The 14,717-nt window shown below is 34.7% G+C and overlaps 3 protein-coding genes across 3 annotated transcripts; 2 read left to right on the top strand and 1 right to left on the bottom strand.

The window, feature by feature from the left end:
• The first annotated feature begins 910 nt into the window (after nucleotides 1–910).
• Nucleotides 911–4,378, top strand: LOC105965266 (Methylthiotransferase). Its single transcript, XM_012989798.2, has 3 exons — nucleotides 911–1,360; nucleotides 2,020–3,074; nucleotides 3,592–4,378. Exons 1-3 carry the CDS (start codon nucleotides 1,017–1,019, stop codon nucleotides 4,098–4,100), a joined length of 1,908 nt encoding a protein of 635 aa, XP_012845252.2. The 5' UTR covers nucleotides 911–1,016; the 3' UTR covers nucleotides 4,101–4,378.
• Nucleotides 4,379–6,277: 1,899 nt separating this feature from the next.
• Nucleotides 6,278–10,304, top strand: ROT3 (Cytochrome P450 superfamily protein). The gene is made up of 9 exons (XM_012989875.2): nucleotides 6,278–6,890; nucleotides 7,629–7,956; nucleotides 8,222–8,371; nucleotides 8,456–8,746; nucleotides 9,059–9,148; nucleotides 9,236–9,314; nucleotides 9,402–9,508; nucleotides 9,791–9,918; nucleotides 10,036–10,304. The coding sequence occupies exons 1-9, from the start codon at nucleotides 6,625–6,627 to the stop codon at nucleotides 10,145–10,147; spliced, it is 1,551 nt and encodes a 516-aa protein (XP_012845329.2). The 5' UTR covers nucleotides 6,278–6,624; the 3' UTR covers nucleotides 10,148–10,304.
• A 1,852-nt stretch (nucleotides 10,305–12,156) lies between these two features.
• Nucleotides 12,157–14,706, bottom strand: LOC105965263 (protein translocase subunit). Its single transcript, XM_012989794.2, has 3 exons — nucleotides 14,334–14,706; nucleotides 14,105–14,226; nucleotides 12,157–12,541 (listed from the first exon to the last, which is right to left on the bottom strand). Exons 1-3 carry the CDS (start codon nucleotides 14,587–14,589, stop codon nucleotides 12,374–12,376), a joined length of 546 nt encoding a protein of 181 aa, XP_012845248.1. The 5' UTR covers nucleotides 14,590–14,706; the 3' UTR covers nucleotides 12,157–12,373.
• Nucleotides 14,707–14,717: the final 11 nt, after the last annotated feature.

Here is a 14,717-nt window from a genome sequence, read left to right as displayed (position 1 = left end):
TTAAGAAAATAAAAAATAAATTGTGGCTCGTGTCGTGATCTATGTTTTCTCATTGTCTTGATTTATTTATTATTTTATTTTTTGTTTATTTATTTATTTATTTATTTTAATTTTTTTAATAATTATTTAAACTGGAAGGGGTGACTTTTTAGTAATTTTCTGACTTAGATCAAACGTTGTTAATGTCAAATGTGTGAAAACTAACGGCGAGGGAAGTATGGAGGGCAAATCGATGCAATTGAGAGTAGAAGAGGGTAAAGTAATATCGAGCCAAAGTACAAGTGGGCAAATCGATGCAATTGAAAGTATAAAGAGTAAAAGTGATATCGAGCCAAAGTATAGGGTGAAAGTGGAATTGAATTTACGCTTTAATTTTTATCAAGAAATGAAATATTTTGATGGCATTAGCCAGGCCCGGGACTTGGTGGGATCGATCGATACCGACCTAAAAAATGACCCTTCTAATAGAACCAATTTGAAACCCAACCTCCCCCCCCCCCTCCCCCAACTATAAATTTTTTCACACGTTCACCTTATGGTGTCAAATTCAACAAAATGTTCTAGATTTCGTAGAATGTTCTCTAGTTTGCACTTATTTTGTGCAAAAATGCAGTTTCCGATGCATCATAATGTGATAATTATAAGGCAAGAGACACATTTAATGATCATCTCGTTTCAAAATGTGGAGCTCGAATGAGATAAAAAACGGGTACAAAGTGGAGAATATTCCACATAATATAAAAGATTTCACTGAATTTGACACCAAAAGAGTGGACTTATAAAAATATTCATAGTTTATGGGTGATTGTAATTATGCAAATATGAGATACTTTTTGTTTTCGTAATATGACTGTACCGGAGGGAGCGACCGTAATTTACACTAATTATTAACATAAATGAATTCGTTTGAGATGGGCTTCCATTAATAATAAATAGGCCCAAGGCCCAATCCAAACCTCTCCCCATAGCAGAAACCCCCTATCCAATTTTCACAGTACTCACACATTTCATCTCTCATGGCGTCTCCCTCTCTTACTTCTCTCTCTTCGGTTCTGAATCAACAACACTGTATAAACCTCCCCAGACGTTGCTCCATTCTCACTCTCAGATTCTTCTCCTCGAATCCCTGCCATTTTTCTCCGGCGATTTCCGCCGCCCGCATCGTCTGTGGCCGGCGTTCATTCGGGCGGAGCTCCGCCTCAGCTTTCTCACACAGATTTTCCAGAAGCTTCTCGCAGTCTCAATGTCAACCTCCGATTTCCATAGGCGGCAAGTTATCGGAAATTCCAGCTCTCCACCATTTCATGCCCAAAGCAAGTGCCGCTGTCACAGATGCTGCTGTTTCCGATCCCCATCTCGAGTAAGTGTGTGTGCGTTTTTAGATTTTTTTTTTATTTGAGTTTAGATAAATGCGCTTGAAGTTATGAGCATAGGAGGTTTAATTGAATTTTGAAATATAGCGAGAGTGATGATGCTATTTAATGAAGAGTGCGAACATGCTAATTGGTAATTGAGTGTTATACAGTAACGAGGTTTGGTCGGCGTTGAGTGACCCCGGTGAATAGATAGATACACATGTATATACAGTTTTGTGTATGTGTAACAGTAAGTTATAACTCATAACCATGTTCTTGATTGTTGTGTGTGCAGAATGCTGTTAGAAAAATTATTTCTAGATTTGAATTTTTTGTACCTTCATTAGAATTATGCTTTTAGAGATCAATAAACTCACAAGAAACAAAACAAAGAATTAGAGAAATTGCAAAAGACGGGTTGTGGAGCAGGACAAAAATGGGAAAAAGGATGTAACTCAATTAATGATCACTAAGAAAAGACGATTCTCATGGTTTATTTAAATCTTGTGTACAATTAGTGTTGTTGACTGCTTATGAATCCATCTGATGCGCCACTTCATCTGTTTGTTCCACTTACTTTGTAGTCTTTCTTTAGTCATCTGGTATCGCAACAAACACGGAAAACTGCAAGAACTTATTCGTTTGTTTGTCTTAATTTCTCTAGCTCGATAGCACTGTCTGATGTTCTTCCAAGTGGTCGGATATACCATGAAACTTATGGATGCCAAATGAATGTTAATGACATGGAGATTGTCCTATCTATCATGAAGAAAGCTGGATATAGTGAAATCGTGGAAGCTCCCGAGAGTGCAGAGATTATATTTATAAACACATGTGCGATCAGAGACAATGCAGAACAAAAGGTGTGGCAGAGACTTAATTATTTTTGGTTTCTGAAAAGGCAGTGGAAGAAAAATGTTGCTATAGGAAGGTCTCAGTCCTTGCATCCTCCGAAAGTCGTTGTACTGGGGTGTATGGCTGAGAGGCTGAAGGATAAAATATTGGACGCAGATAAGATGGTTGATGTTGTTTGTGGGCCCGATGCTTATCGAGACTTGCCGAGGCTGTTAGAAGAAGTAGACTCGGGCCAGAAAGGGATCAACACACTTCTTTCACTTGAAGAAACTTATGCTGATATCAATCCAGTGCGTATCGCAAAGAATTCGATAAGTGCGTTTGTCTCTATAATGAGGGGTTGCAATAACATGTGCTCGTTTTGCATTGTTCCTTTCACCAGAGGCCGAGAGCGGTCTCGTCCGGTCGAGTCCGTTGTTAGAGAGGTGGGGGAGCTTTGGAAGGAAGGTGTCAAAGAAGTAACTCTTCTTGGGCAAAATGTGAACAGTTATAACGACACTTCTGGTGTTGAAGAGGTTGAATCTGGAACAAACTGGAAGTATAGTGATGGATTTAACAGCATTGCCAAAGTAAAAAATGTGGGTTTGCGCTTTGCTGATCTACTCGACAGACTTGCAGTTGAATACCCAGAGATGCGATTCAGATACACTTCACCTCACCCAAAAGATTTTCCTGATGACTTGTTGTATGTCATGCGAAATAGAAATAATATATGCAAAAGCATCCATTTGCCTGCACAATCAGGCAGCAGTTCAGTACTGGAAAGGATGCGGAGGGGATATACCGGAGAAGCATACTTGGAACTTGTTAAAAAGATACGCGATATAATTCCTGAGATCGGGATAAGCAGTGATTTCATATGTGGTAAGTTTGTTTGTGATTTCTTTTGTTTTATAAATTTTTAGTCTATATTGGATTCTTGAACTGTTTTCGTTATTAAACTAGGTAAACCTGATTTTCATTTGGTCAATGGGAGCTAGATAAATCTTTTTCGTGAATGAGAATATTCTAAAAAAACAACACTATGTATGAGAATTATCAATTGCTTATCTAGACCATGTTGTCCTAAGCACTCATTTTAGCTTACATCTCTGATTAATGGCATCAATCTGTGCAACATAATTATAATCTTCATGCACCTAATTAAGTTTGAGCTTTGGAATACACCGTTATTATCTGATTGCCACGCTACTGAAATATAGTATCAACTACGAGAAAATCTTTCTAATGAGTGAAGATTTCTTGATATAATAATGTAATTTTTCAATTTTGAGCTAAACCAAATGGTCTCGTGTTCAATCGCCATATTATCCTGGTAATAAGTGACGAAATAATATGCTTATTTAGCTTCTTTTTTTTCTTTTTCTTTTTAATCTTACAGGTTTCTGTGGGGAAACGGAGGAGGACCACCAGGACACTCTAAACCTAGTAAAAACTGTTGGCTACGATATGGCATATATGTTTGCTTACAGCATGAGAGAGAAAACCCATGCCCACAGAAACTATGCCGATGATGTTCCTGAAAATGTAAAGCAAAGAAGATTAACAGAACTTATTGAAACTTTCCGTGACAGCACAGGCCAATGTTATGACTCCAAAATCGGCTCAGTCCAACTTGTATTAGTCGAGGGGCCCAATAGAAGGGCACCCGAAACAGAGCTAATCGGAAAGAGTGATAGAGGCCACAGAGTATCGTTTACTAAAACCCCAATTCCAGATAGAGACAACAATGATGTTAAACGGAGTCCAAAAGTCGGTGATTTTGTCGAAGTTAATGTACTGAAATCCACTAGGGCGTCTCTTCATGGAGAAGCAGTTGCTATCACCAAATTGAGCTCGTTTTATGCTGATATGCATGAAGAACGTCTTGCTTGTGTTAATACAGCTTAGAACTTATTATGTCAAGAATTTTGGCTACATTTAATCTTTTTTTGTTCTTCGAGAAAGCGCAAGTCCGATTTGCTTGGTTTTATGGGATTTCTTGGCCCTTTTGGCGCATCGTGACATTCATCATGGAAAATCGGAGGTTTGATTTTGCAGGTAATAATTACAATCCAGTTACATATGTTTATTTGGTTTAGCATAGCAGTTTATTTGTAATCTTAATTAATTTTGGTATGTTTTGGGCAGCTGAGTCTATATATTATGGACTGTGTAGATATTCCCTACTTATTGAGAGTCATTTACTAATTTCCTATTCCAGGTAGCAACTTATATCATAACTTTTGATTTATATATATATATATATATGTGTGTGTGTGTGTGTGTGTGTGTGTGTGTGTGTGTGTGTGTGGAGTTGAATTTAATAAAAGGTAATTTACATGTAGAGAGTAGAGTAGATTTAGATTTGATGAGAAATGAAAAAGGTAAGCCTTTTTATAGCTGAAGAAAACAGGGTAAAGTGAGAGACTGAAGAGTCAAAGTGGCGCTGTGCTCCCTATTCATAGCCTCATGCTTTTAACCTAAACATTTAATTTATTTACATCTCATTAAATATTTCAAATTCACCTTTTTTATATCTAATAATAATAATTAATACAAAGTAGAATATTTTTATTTTATATATAATATATATACTCATATGCACCACCATACATAAAATATTACATGAATTCGATCGAATCACCAAAAAGTCTTATGTGGAAGGTGTTTACCACCGGGCTAGCTCGTTTAGCCCACCTTACTGAATAATTGTTCTGGTTAAATACCTTAACTCTTTAAAAACTAGATTATCTTTTTTCTTTTTTCTTTTTAAATAAATGTGCCCACTACACCATACATTAAACATAACATGAATGATTGTTATGATTAAAATGTATATATTGTTTACAATGTAGAATATTCTTTTTTTTTTTTAAATAATACCCACTACACTAAACATTAAATATAAGATGAGTGTGATGTAATCATGAGTTAAGATAATTAATTAAGTATAGCTCCCATCTTCATATATGCAATGCTAGCTAGTGTTTTAATATTGCATTTCATATCTGTCTAAAGGGATAAAGATACCCGTATCTTTTTCTTTGTGTATTTTATATGCTTATTCGGAAATATTATTATTATCAATTGTGGATGCAATATTATGTGTATGGTTATGTGTTTGACTAATTACTCTTTACCATATATTTTCTAAAATCAAATCATACCAATATTTTTAATAAATTTAACGTTATCGTTATCGTATGAAATAAAGAGACCTTAAATATATCTGGAATTATAATTGTTGATCACGATGGCACATGACACCACTTGATTACCTCACGTGATTTCATATTAATTAAACTTTTTATTTACAAAATGGAGCTAAAAAGTTTAATTTTATTGACAGTCTGAAAACTTTGGTATAATAGCTTGCAAACTATACGCGATATGTAAACCATATTAGGCTAACCATGTGTGACAAATTTAATTTACTGTCTGTTGCCAAGGTGGATTCGAACCCGAGTTAATTTGCGCACCAATATTTATTTATATATTTATTATATGTACATGTAATATGCCTTTAATAAAAAAAACACACACACATAGTGCAAATATAAATCAGAGGCAGTTCTGAGGTGTTGAGTGTTATGAGTGAAAGAAGAAGAAAAGACAAAATTTGATTTAATCGTGTGACAATTGTTGCACCCAATATAGCCCTCAGTTATGACCTGCTATCCAAACCAATTAAAAGAAAAAATATATATATATATTTATCTGCCTAACATTTATTTCACATAAAAAAAAATTATCGGGTGCAAATTGGAACGCAAATTCCAAAATCGGTCATCTTCGATTAGAAAATTTTCGATTCGATTTTGAAACAATGTTTTTCATTTGTATCCAAATTTTTATTTATGAGATTTGTTGGAGTCATGTACATGAGATTCTGATTGTCGATTCAATTTTACTTTTTGAAACTATGGTACATTAGTAAAATTAAAATTTCTATTGATTCTGATCCGAAAAAATCCGATTTCGAAACAAAATTCTCACATTCTAATTCCCTAAATATAGTTATATTTTCCCCAAAAAAACTCAATTAACTCTCTCCTTCATTCCGTCCATCCTCATTTAAGTATCTTACCAAAGACAAAACGAATGAATCCATCCAATACAATAGTCTCTCTCTCTCTCTCTCCTCTTTCTTTCTTTCTCTCACTAGGATAGAGAGAGATAGAGGACTGCATATATATAGAGAGAACTGCACGTGTGCAGTGTGTAGGTCTCAGACCCCATCATAGCTAGAGCCACCCCCAGTACTTTTGTTTTTCTTTTTCTTTTTTAATTTTATTTTAATGTGAAGAAAAGTTTGATCGATCGATGAGACTGATGGGCTACCCCTTACCCCACAAAAAACATATACATATATAGTATCTTTTCTCTCAACTGATATTCAGCCCAGACTTCCCACAAACAAAAAAAATCAAGAATGGGATGGTTGAGTTGTGCAGAGATTTGGGTTTTGATTGTAGTATTGGTGTTGTCGGGTTTGTGTGTGTATAAAAAACTAAGGATGATGATGATGGTTGAAAGGGAAGAAGAGAGAGGAGAGAGAAAGAATGGAGGAGGAGGAGAAGGGGTTTTCGCTGTACCGAGGGGGAGCTGGGGTTGGCCGTTGATTGGTGAAACTTTGGAATTTATTGCTTCTGGTTACACTTCCAAACCTGTCTGCTTCATGGATAAGCGCAAATCTCTGTAAGAAAAAATAAATCAATATTTCATTTTTTTATTTTTTTTTTTCTGTTTTTCATTTTCTACAAGCAAAAGCACACACCCGTGGGTGTGTGTGTGTTTTTGTGTGTTTCTTCAGCTGTGCGCGACCATGCGTTTGTTGTGTGTGTTCAATGTGACGAGTTCACACACACACACACGTGCGGGTGTGTGTGTGTTTTTCTTCTGTGTTTCTGGGTGTAACCATGTTTATATATGTTAGTGTTCTTGGTGATGACTGATGAGTTCAATATATGATGTATATGTATATGTATATATCATAAGCTTCTCCATTTTCTTGGGATCATGAATGAAGTCTAGATTTTTTTAATAATAAATAATACTTATAAATTAGTGATGGTTGCCAGGTTTTTTACTCAGTTCCTTCACCCCATCTTTATTTGTTTATTTATTTATTTATGTGAATCTTTGTTCTACAAAACCCATATTTTATGGTAGTTTTTTTTTTCTCAAATAAATTTATTATTTAATGGGAAATAGTTATTAGGAGCAGTGTAGGTAGGTACGAGTCACATACATACATACATTTCTTGGCCAACATTGTAAATTTACACAGCCCTCAATATCAATTTTAAACTAATTTCTTTAAATAAGAAAATATAATATAAAATTCATGATTTTGCTTACATTAAATCAAGTTACATAATCAGACAAGAACATTTGTTATTATTGTTTGATTGTTTTAATGTGTGTGTAATAAAGGTATGGGGATGTCTTTCGAACACACATTCTCGGAAAAGCCATCATCGTCTCGACCGATCCCGATGTGAACAAAGTTATTTTACAAAACCACGGTAATGCGTTTATACCATGCTATCCGAAATCCATCTCCGAATTATTAGGGAAATCCTCGATTTTGCAAATGAACGGTCCTATGCACAAAAAGATGCACACCCTTATCGGAGTTTTCCTCAAATCTCCACAATTTAAAGACCGAATTACCCTTGATATCGAGAAAGCCGTAAAGCTGTCACTATCTACTTGGATGGATAAGGGTTGCCAAGTTTTCGTTCAAGATGAAACCAAAAAGGTCCCTTTTTATTTTATTTATTTATTTATTTTTATTATATTATTATGTATATATTGTGTTTACTCTAAGTGTTAAAAGAACCTCCCGTGTTATAAATATTAGCAAAAACTTCCTAACATGCATTTTTTTAGGGGGGTATTTTGGTAACAAAATTCAATCATAGGAGGGAGTTTTGCTAATATTTATAACACGGGGGTGTTGAATGCAATTAGTCCTATATATATTTATACGAATCGAATTTGAGATTATATATATATTATGGCAGATCACATTTGAAATTCTAGTGAGAGTGCTAATGAGCATTGGTCCGGGCGAAGAGATGAACGTACTAAAGAAAGAGTTTGAGGAATTTATCAAAGGCTTAATATGTTTGCCCGTTAAATTTCCCGGTACAAGACTCTACAAATCTTTGAAGGTATTTATTTATCTAATTATACAATTTAATTTGAACAATAAACGTCTTTTTTTTTTATTGATTTTAATCTTTTTTTTTCAATAGGCGAAGGAGAGAATGTTGAAAATGGTCGATAAAATTATATTGGAGAGAAAAATCGGCATGGATAATAAAAAAACAGATAATAAAGAAGAGTTGCCAAATGATGCAATTGATGTGCTATTGCGCGACGCGTCCGCGGAATATTCCGGAGAACAGCAAATGCGGGTCCCGCTCGATTTTGTCGCCGGGAATATAATAGAGATGATGATTCCGGGAGAAGAGACTGTGCCCACAGCCATGACCTTGGCTGTCAAATTCCTAAGTGACAGCCCTGTCGCGTTAGCGCATTTGGTGGTACGAAATGCTTAATCTTTGAATAAATTCCAAATGTTTATATATTATGATTCGTATATGTCATAATTACATAAAATGGGATTATTTCTTCGTAAAAACGAACGTGTTCACGTGGGATATAGCAATGTGTGTTGCCCACATGTTTTTTTTTTTTTTTTTTTTAAATAATGGTGTGGTACCATATTTCACATTCATGCATATCTCGCGAATATGGAATTCGTAAATTATTATTATTAACTACTCTTAGTATTCTTGAATTGATTTTTTACCGAATATTATTAGATGAATCTTTTATTTAACAATCAATCTTAGGAAGAGAACATGGAACTTAGGAACAAGAAGGATCAATCCGGCGAAGAATATTCTTGGACCGATTATATGTCATTGCCATTCACACAAAATGTAAGTCGATCTCTTGCCGATTATCAATTAATCGAAAATAATAATTTAATTATTCCCGATTTCTTGTAACGTAATTCTCTTGTGTAGGTTATTAGTGAAACACTTAGACTGGCTAATATTATTAACGCGGTGTGGAGAAAAGCTCTCAAGGATGTCAAAATAAAAGGTCTTCGATTTTCTTTTTTTTCGATTTTAAACTTTGTATTGAAGTTTTTGTTGACATATACTTAATTTTCACTTTACTTTTTTTCAGGTTATTTAATACCGAAAGGATGGTGCGTTTTAGCATCGTTCAGCTCGGTTCACATGGATGAAACGAATTACGAGAACCCTTATGAATTCGATCCATGGAGATGGAAGGTGAGATAGATCCCTATTCTTGATCTCTTATACTTAATTAATTAATTAATTAATTAATATTAATATTGGGTGATGATTAATTAAAACCCAGGGTTTTAAAATCTGTCATTTTGAATGAAAATAAAATATGTTAGCTTGTAAGAATACTTTATTTCTTGATGGGACAATTCATATAACAACTTGTTCTTTGTCCTAATGTGTAACTACTTCCATAAATAATTATCATTTATTTAATTTTTAATTATTTATTTATTAATTAGCATTTTTTTAATATATTTACAGAAAATAGGAGCTGCTGTGAGTAGCAATACTTTCACACCATTTGGTGGTGGACAAAGACTATGCCCCGGACTCGAACTCTCGAGGCTCGAAATCTCGATTTTCCTTCATTTTCTCGTTACAACATATCGGTAATAATAAGTACATTCTCACGGCATTTATTCAAGAATTGACTTGTGTTTTTATATATTATAAGTGATGAAATAAACGGTAGGTAAAACGAGCTTTCGATTGTCCTTCTTTTGCAGATGGAACTCCGATAAAGACGAAATAATATACTTTCCGACGGTGAGAATGAAGAAGAAGCTTCCAATCACAATCATGCCCCTACACACAACCAATGAATTAATTGCAAGCTAACAAAAGTTGGTTTCCATCATTAATTAATTTTCCTAGAAACATCCGTGTCGGTTTTCGTTAACAGTTTCGTCGAAATTGTCCCTCTCTCTCTTTTTTTTTTTTTTTTGTATAATATATAATTGAAATATTGATATAGAAGAAGTTGCATTATGGAGTTTAGTATAGTCCCACTGTCACTATCTCAAGTGTCTTCCTCATTGAAGAAGAAGAAGAAGAGGGGTCTTTCCCATGGGCCGTGGTACTACATTTTAAATAGTGCAAGTTGAGATAATCATGATTATGGTTTATTTAATGCTACACGTGTATATATTCGATATATGTGTGTGTGTGTGTGTGTGTGTGTGTGTGTGTGTGTGTGTGTGTGTGTGTGTGTGTGTGTGTGTGTGTGTGTGTGTACACCGACTTAAAAATGAAATCAAGCGATCCAATGCTCGATTCGTGAATGTTCGTTGAAAGGTTATTCGATGTCGGTTTGGTAAGATAATGAACTATTCTTGAACGTATAATACTCATTCGATAAGCTATTGAAGTTCGGCTTAAACTATGTAGCAATTCGAATGTTTACCAAATCAAGGTTCAAATGCAATTTGAAAAGCTTGATAAATATTCAAACAATTTAGAACTAATTTGCATTCGGTTCGAGTCGATTTGTTAATAGCTAGGGACATGCTACTAGGTTTATTTAGTACATCTATGCCTAATTTTATTTTAAACAACTAATAAATTATTACATTTGATAAGTTATTGTAAGAGCTGATAAGTCGCTGCGTAGCTTTAAATTAATTTTTAAAGTATTTTTGGATACTGATCTTGTACTTAAGCTACTTTTGCTCATTTGATCTTAAATAAACACTTTGGAAGAGTCTATAAACTCATTTAAACAACTTATAAGTTTAGCCAAACATCCTCTTAATATGTGTTGCATCTACAAAGCCATTAAAAGAGTTATTGGTTAATTAATTCATTTTATTCTTTTAACATAAATTTAAATTTGCAGAATTTTAGTTGGATAAGAATTAAAAGAAAAAAACATTATGGGGTGATTGTTAACCACTAGTATATATACATAGGTATACAAGTGTGGTCCACTCCCATGCGGTACGTTTTTATCGCTACCTCGTCAATAATGCCCACACCTTATTTTATTTATTTATCTTTTTTTTTTTATTATTATTTATTTATTTATGTTTTTTAAAATTATATCTATTGGTTACAATCTGATCCTGATTTTGTATGCACTCATAATATGTGCAATTGAATAATTTATCGCAGTCCCACTTGAGTAGATGTCACTAATATGTGTAATTAAATCCATTTGGTAGACTTCAATGTTGATTGATTATGAATATATTATTAATTAAGAATTAAATTCAATTTATTTAATAAAATAATCTAGTTTTGAAACTCCACATTGTATTAAAACCTAGTTCCTAATCCAAGAATTTGTTTTACACTAATTTGAAATCAACTCTAATATTCCATATCTCATACAATGGGCTCAGATTCGAGCTCGAGCCCAAAAAACAAAATACTCGAAGAGCTCGAGATCGTCAAAATGGATTCGAGCTCGAGTTTGAGCTCGCCAAAATAGCCAAGTTCGACTCGAGGTCACCTCGTTTACACATGTACATATATCTCTCCTATCGAACGATGCATTCACATGGGCTATAATTATTATAATTACACCAAATAAAAACACAAACCCCATCCTCAAAACTCAATTTTCTTGTTCAAAGTTTATATTATGCCCTAATATAAACGAGTGTCCAAAACAATTAATCATGCATGGCAATATTGTACCGTATAAAAGAACAAAAAAAGTGAGCTTGGCATTTTGTCGAACATGTCAGTGGTGGTGGGGGGCATTGATACTGATGCTCAGTATCTGACCAATCAAGACAACACATATAACTGTTGAAGCAATCATTCACTCGCCTATAAAATACCCACATTTTCTTGAAAAATAAAAATAAAAAATCAGAGTCAATTTTCTGTCCTGACAAAAAGGGTTAGTTTGCAAGAAGAATGTACTGTTTTCTTATTTGACTGTCTGAAAAATTGCAACCTTGATTTGAATAATCCAAAAGATCTAACAGTATGGGCCTGGGGAAAATTGAAGAAACGAAATCTTTTAAGAGAAGCCCAATTAGAAAAAAAACAGTTCGAAAAACAAAACGAAAAATGCAGGTTATTTGAGTAGAATCGAAAAGGGGACAAACAGATAAATCAAGCCATAGTTGCGTTCTTCTTCTCCTCTTCAATCCGTTTCAGCTCGACGAGACGTTCTTGCCAGGCTCTCTCTCTTGCAACTGCAGCCATTTTGCGCTCCACCCTTTTCATTATCTTTTTTCTTTTCGCCTCTTGCAACTGGGCTTTGCGCTTCCTTTTCTCAGACTTTACCGAAAGGATAAAAATATCAGATTTTCATGCGTAAAGAAACGAAACTCTAATGAATAAAAAAAATCAAGGGTATTTAGCGGCTTAAATCATCGTTTCAGATAAGATAAAAATCAGTTAAACATAGGATATCTCAAGAGACTAAAAGTAATAATAAAGTTCTTTAACAATTACAGGCTGAAATGTTGAGAAATGGAAGGTAGTTTGGGCAACGTTATCGAGCAACTAACATAGTATAATCTGTCGGTGGCAAATTAACAATTACTGAAATATATGGATAAGCAATCTGCAGCAAAGCTCAATCAGTCACAAACCAAGGTTCGAGATTTTGCTAGTTTTTGGGAGCCTTCAAAGGGTGTTTTCAAAGCTTTAAATAATATTAGTCCGTTGTAATCATCATAAACCTATTAGAGTTGCCTTAGTTTAAGTTTAGTGAACTTATTCATACTAGCTTATAACTGGTATAGTTTTTATGCTTGTGTTGAGTTCTGGCTTGACCTCGAATGAGGTAAACGTGTGGCTTACAAAGTTTGCTCACAGAATTGGAGCATCTAATTGTTTTTGTGAACTCGAGTTTCAGCTTAGGGGATAATGGTTTTCAGCAGTTAAATCCAATCGACTTGTTTTGAATGCTAGCTTGTATAGAAGGTAGTTATAGGAGTTGTATAATTTTTTTGAAAATAAATAAAAGACATGCAGTCCACAACTTAAATTCATACTTGAATAGTAGAAAATACATAAATCATATTGTCGGACTCGGACCATATCAACATTCAAACTCGAACTCGAAAAAGCTTGAGTGTAGTTTGAGCCTCAGCTGAGCTAGATTCGCGTATGAACTGACTCGTCGTGCAACCATAAGTTTGAAACAGAGTTTGCATCCAGTTCAATGCAATATAACACCAAAATATTTCATGAATGCTTAATCTATATCAGAATGAACCTACTAAAACTTTTGAATATTTCGACAACCAGTAACTTCATGAGCTATCTAGCAAAACAAACGACCAACTGTTTTCCTTCAGTTGGCTGAATTGAACTTCACAAGCAATATTATTATTTTTTGTACAGTCGATTGCCATCAATTCCATGATTAAAAATCATACTCATCACCTAACAAATGCCCACTATCTACTAACGTCGAAAGTGTTTCTCGAGACTCAGCCAACACCCGTATTTTCGTTAAGCTGTACGACCACCTTAGAGATATGCTAAAATTAAATACGATACAATTCATCCAATACCAGTTACTAAACCATATTCTAGAGTATCAGAACTAAGCATCTAGCATCGGAAACACGAAAATTCAGAAAATCCCGCTAACAATATTTCGATCAATGAGGCAAAGCAAATAGTATATATCTTCTGTACAAATGCACCTCAAGAAATTTTCATTTCAATCCCGAAGATTTCGATACTAAAACCACTAGTTCAACTATGACAATTCATATCTGCACTTTTAGGGATTAAAAAATAACATCTCAAGCGCCAATCCAATTCGAAAAAAGTCATCAACAAAACGAATTAGCTCGAATAAACAGAGTTAAAATAGAAATGTACCATTATAAATGCGCGATGCTGTTTAATCCTCTTCTTCTCATTCCTTCTCTTCACACTTCCCTCGTTTGGTTGGTTAGCAGCTATAGGTTCCCCAGGTGTACATTTTACCCACGCATATGGACCTAAATTAATTTTCAAATGATCAATTTCACAAATCGAATTACAATGCAATATAAATTTTAAAATTATTCAGAAATTGTATGTCGAAAAACCCTAACTTTTTCCAAACCTGGGGGTTTTAAGCTGGCTCTTTTGCGGCGGGACCTGTCGCTGGGTCTACGTTTCGGGAGCCTAGTGTCCGTAAGGCTATGGAAGGCGCTGCAGGGAGGAAACCATGGCGGATTGCGGCGGAGTGGGGCGAAGAGGTGGCGGAGCTCCGGCCGAGAGGTGGTTGAGAAGGTTTTTGCTGCTGGAGAGAAATGAGAGGCGGGTATGAGGATTCTGGATACGGGTCGGATCATGGATCTTAGGGCTCCGAAACCCATGGCTTTATACTGATTTTGAATGTGAGCTGAGAACTGAGTTAGAAATGGCGTTTTGACGGCGTATTTTTTATTTTTTGAGAAGCGAACGACAAAGTAGAAGAAGCTCTACTATTTTTTTGGTTAATTTC

This window comes from Erythranthe guttata, chromosome 8 (assembly GCF_056151865.1).
Source record: "Erythranthe guttata isolate IM_541 chromosome 8, IM_541, whole genome shotgun sequence".
Lineage (NCBI taxonomy): Eukaryota > Viridiplantae > Streptophyta > Magnoliopsida > Lamiales > Phrymaceae > Erythranthe > Erythranthe guttata.
This window is presented reverse-complemented; position numbering and strand designations above follow the sequence as displayed.

Excerpts from the sequence above, each read along its gene's own strand:
- LOC105965263 (XM_012989794.2), bottom strand. The coding sequence starts at position 14,589 with ATGGGTTTCGGAGCCCTAAGATCCATGATCCGACCCGTATCCAGAATC. Across the intron at positions 14,227-14,333 it reads AGCCAGCTTAAAACCCCCAG|GTCCATATGCGTGGGTAAAA; the intron begins GTTTGGAAAAAG and ends AAATTAATTTAG. Across the intron at positions 12,542-14,104 it reads AGCATCGCGCATTTATAATG|TCTGAGAAAAGGAAGCGCAA; the intron begins GTACATTTCTAT and ends CTTTCGGTAAAG.
- ROT3 (XM_012989875.2), top strand. The coding sequence starts at position 6,625 with ATGGGATGGTTGAGTTGTGCAGAGATTTGGGTTTTGATTGTAGTATTG. Across the intron at positions 8,747-9,058 it reads TCGCGTTAGCGCATTTGGTG|GAAGAGAACATGGAACTTAG; the intron begins GTACGAAATGCT and ends AATCAATCTTAG. Across the intron at positions 9,509-9,790 it reads TCGATCCATGGAGATGGAAG|AAAATAGGAGCTGCTGTGAG; the intron begins GTGAGATAGATC and ends ATATATTTACAG.
- LOC105965266 (XM_012989798.2), top strand. The coding sequence starts at position 1,017 with ATGGCGTCTCCCTCTCTTACTTCTCTCTCTTCGGTTCTGAATCAACAA. Across the intron at positions 1,361-2,019 it reads GTTTCCGATCCCCATCTCGA|CTCGATAGCACTGTCTGATG; the intron begins GTAAGTGTGTGT and ends TAATTTCTCTAG. Across the intron at positions 3,075-3,591 it reads AAGCAGTGATTTCATATGTG|GTTTCTGTGGGGAAACGGAG; the intron begins GTAAGTTTGTTT and ends TTAATCTTACAG.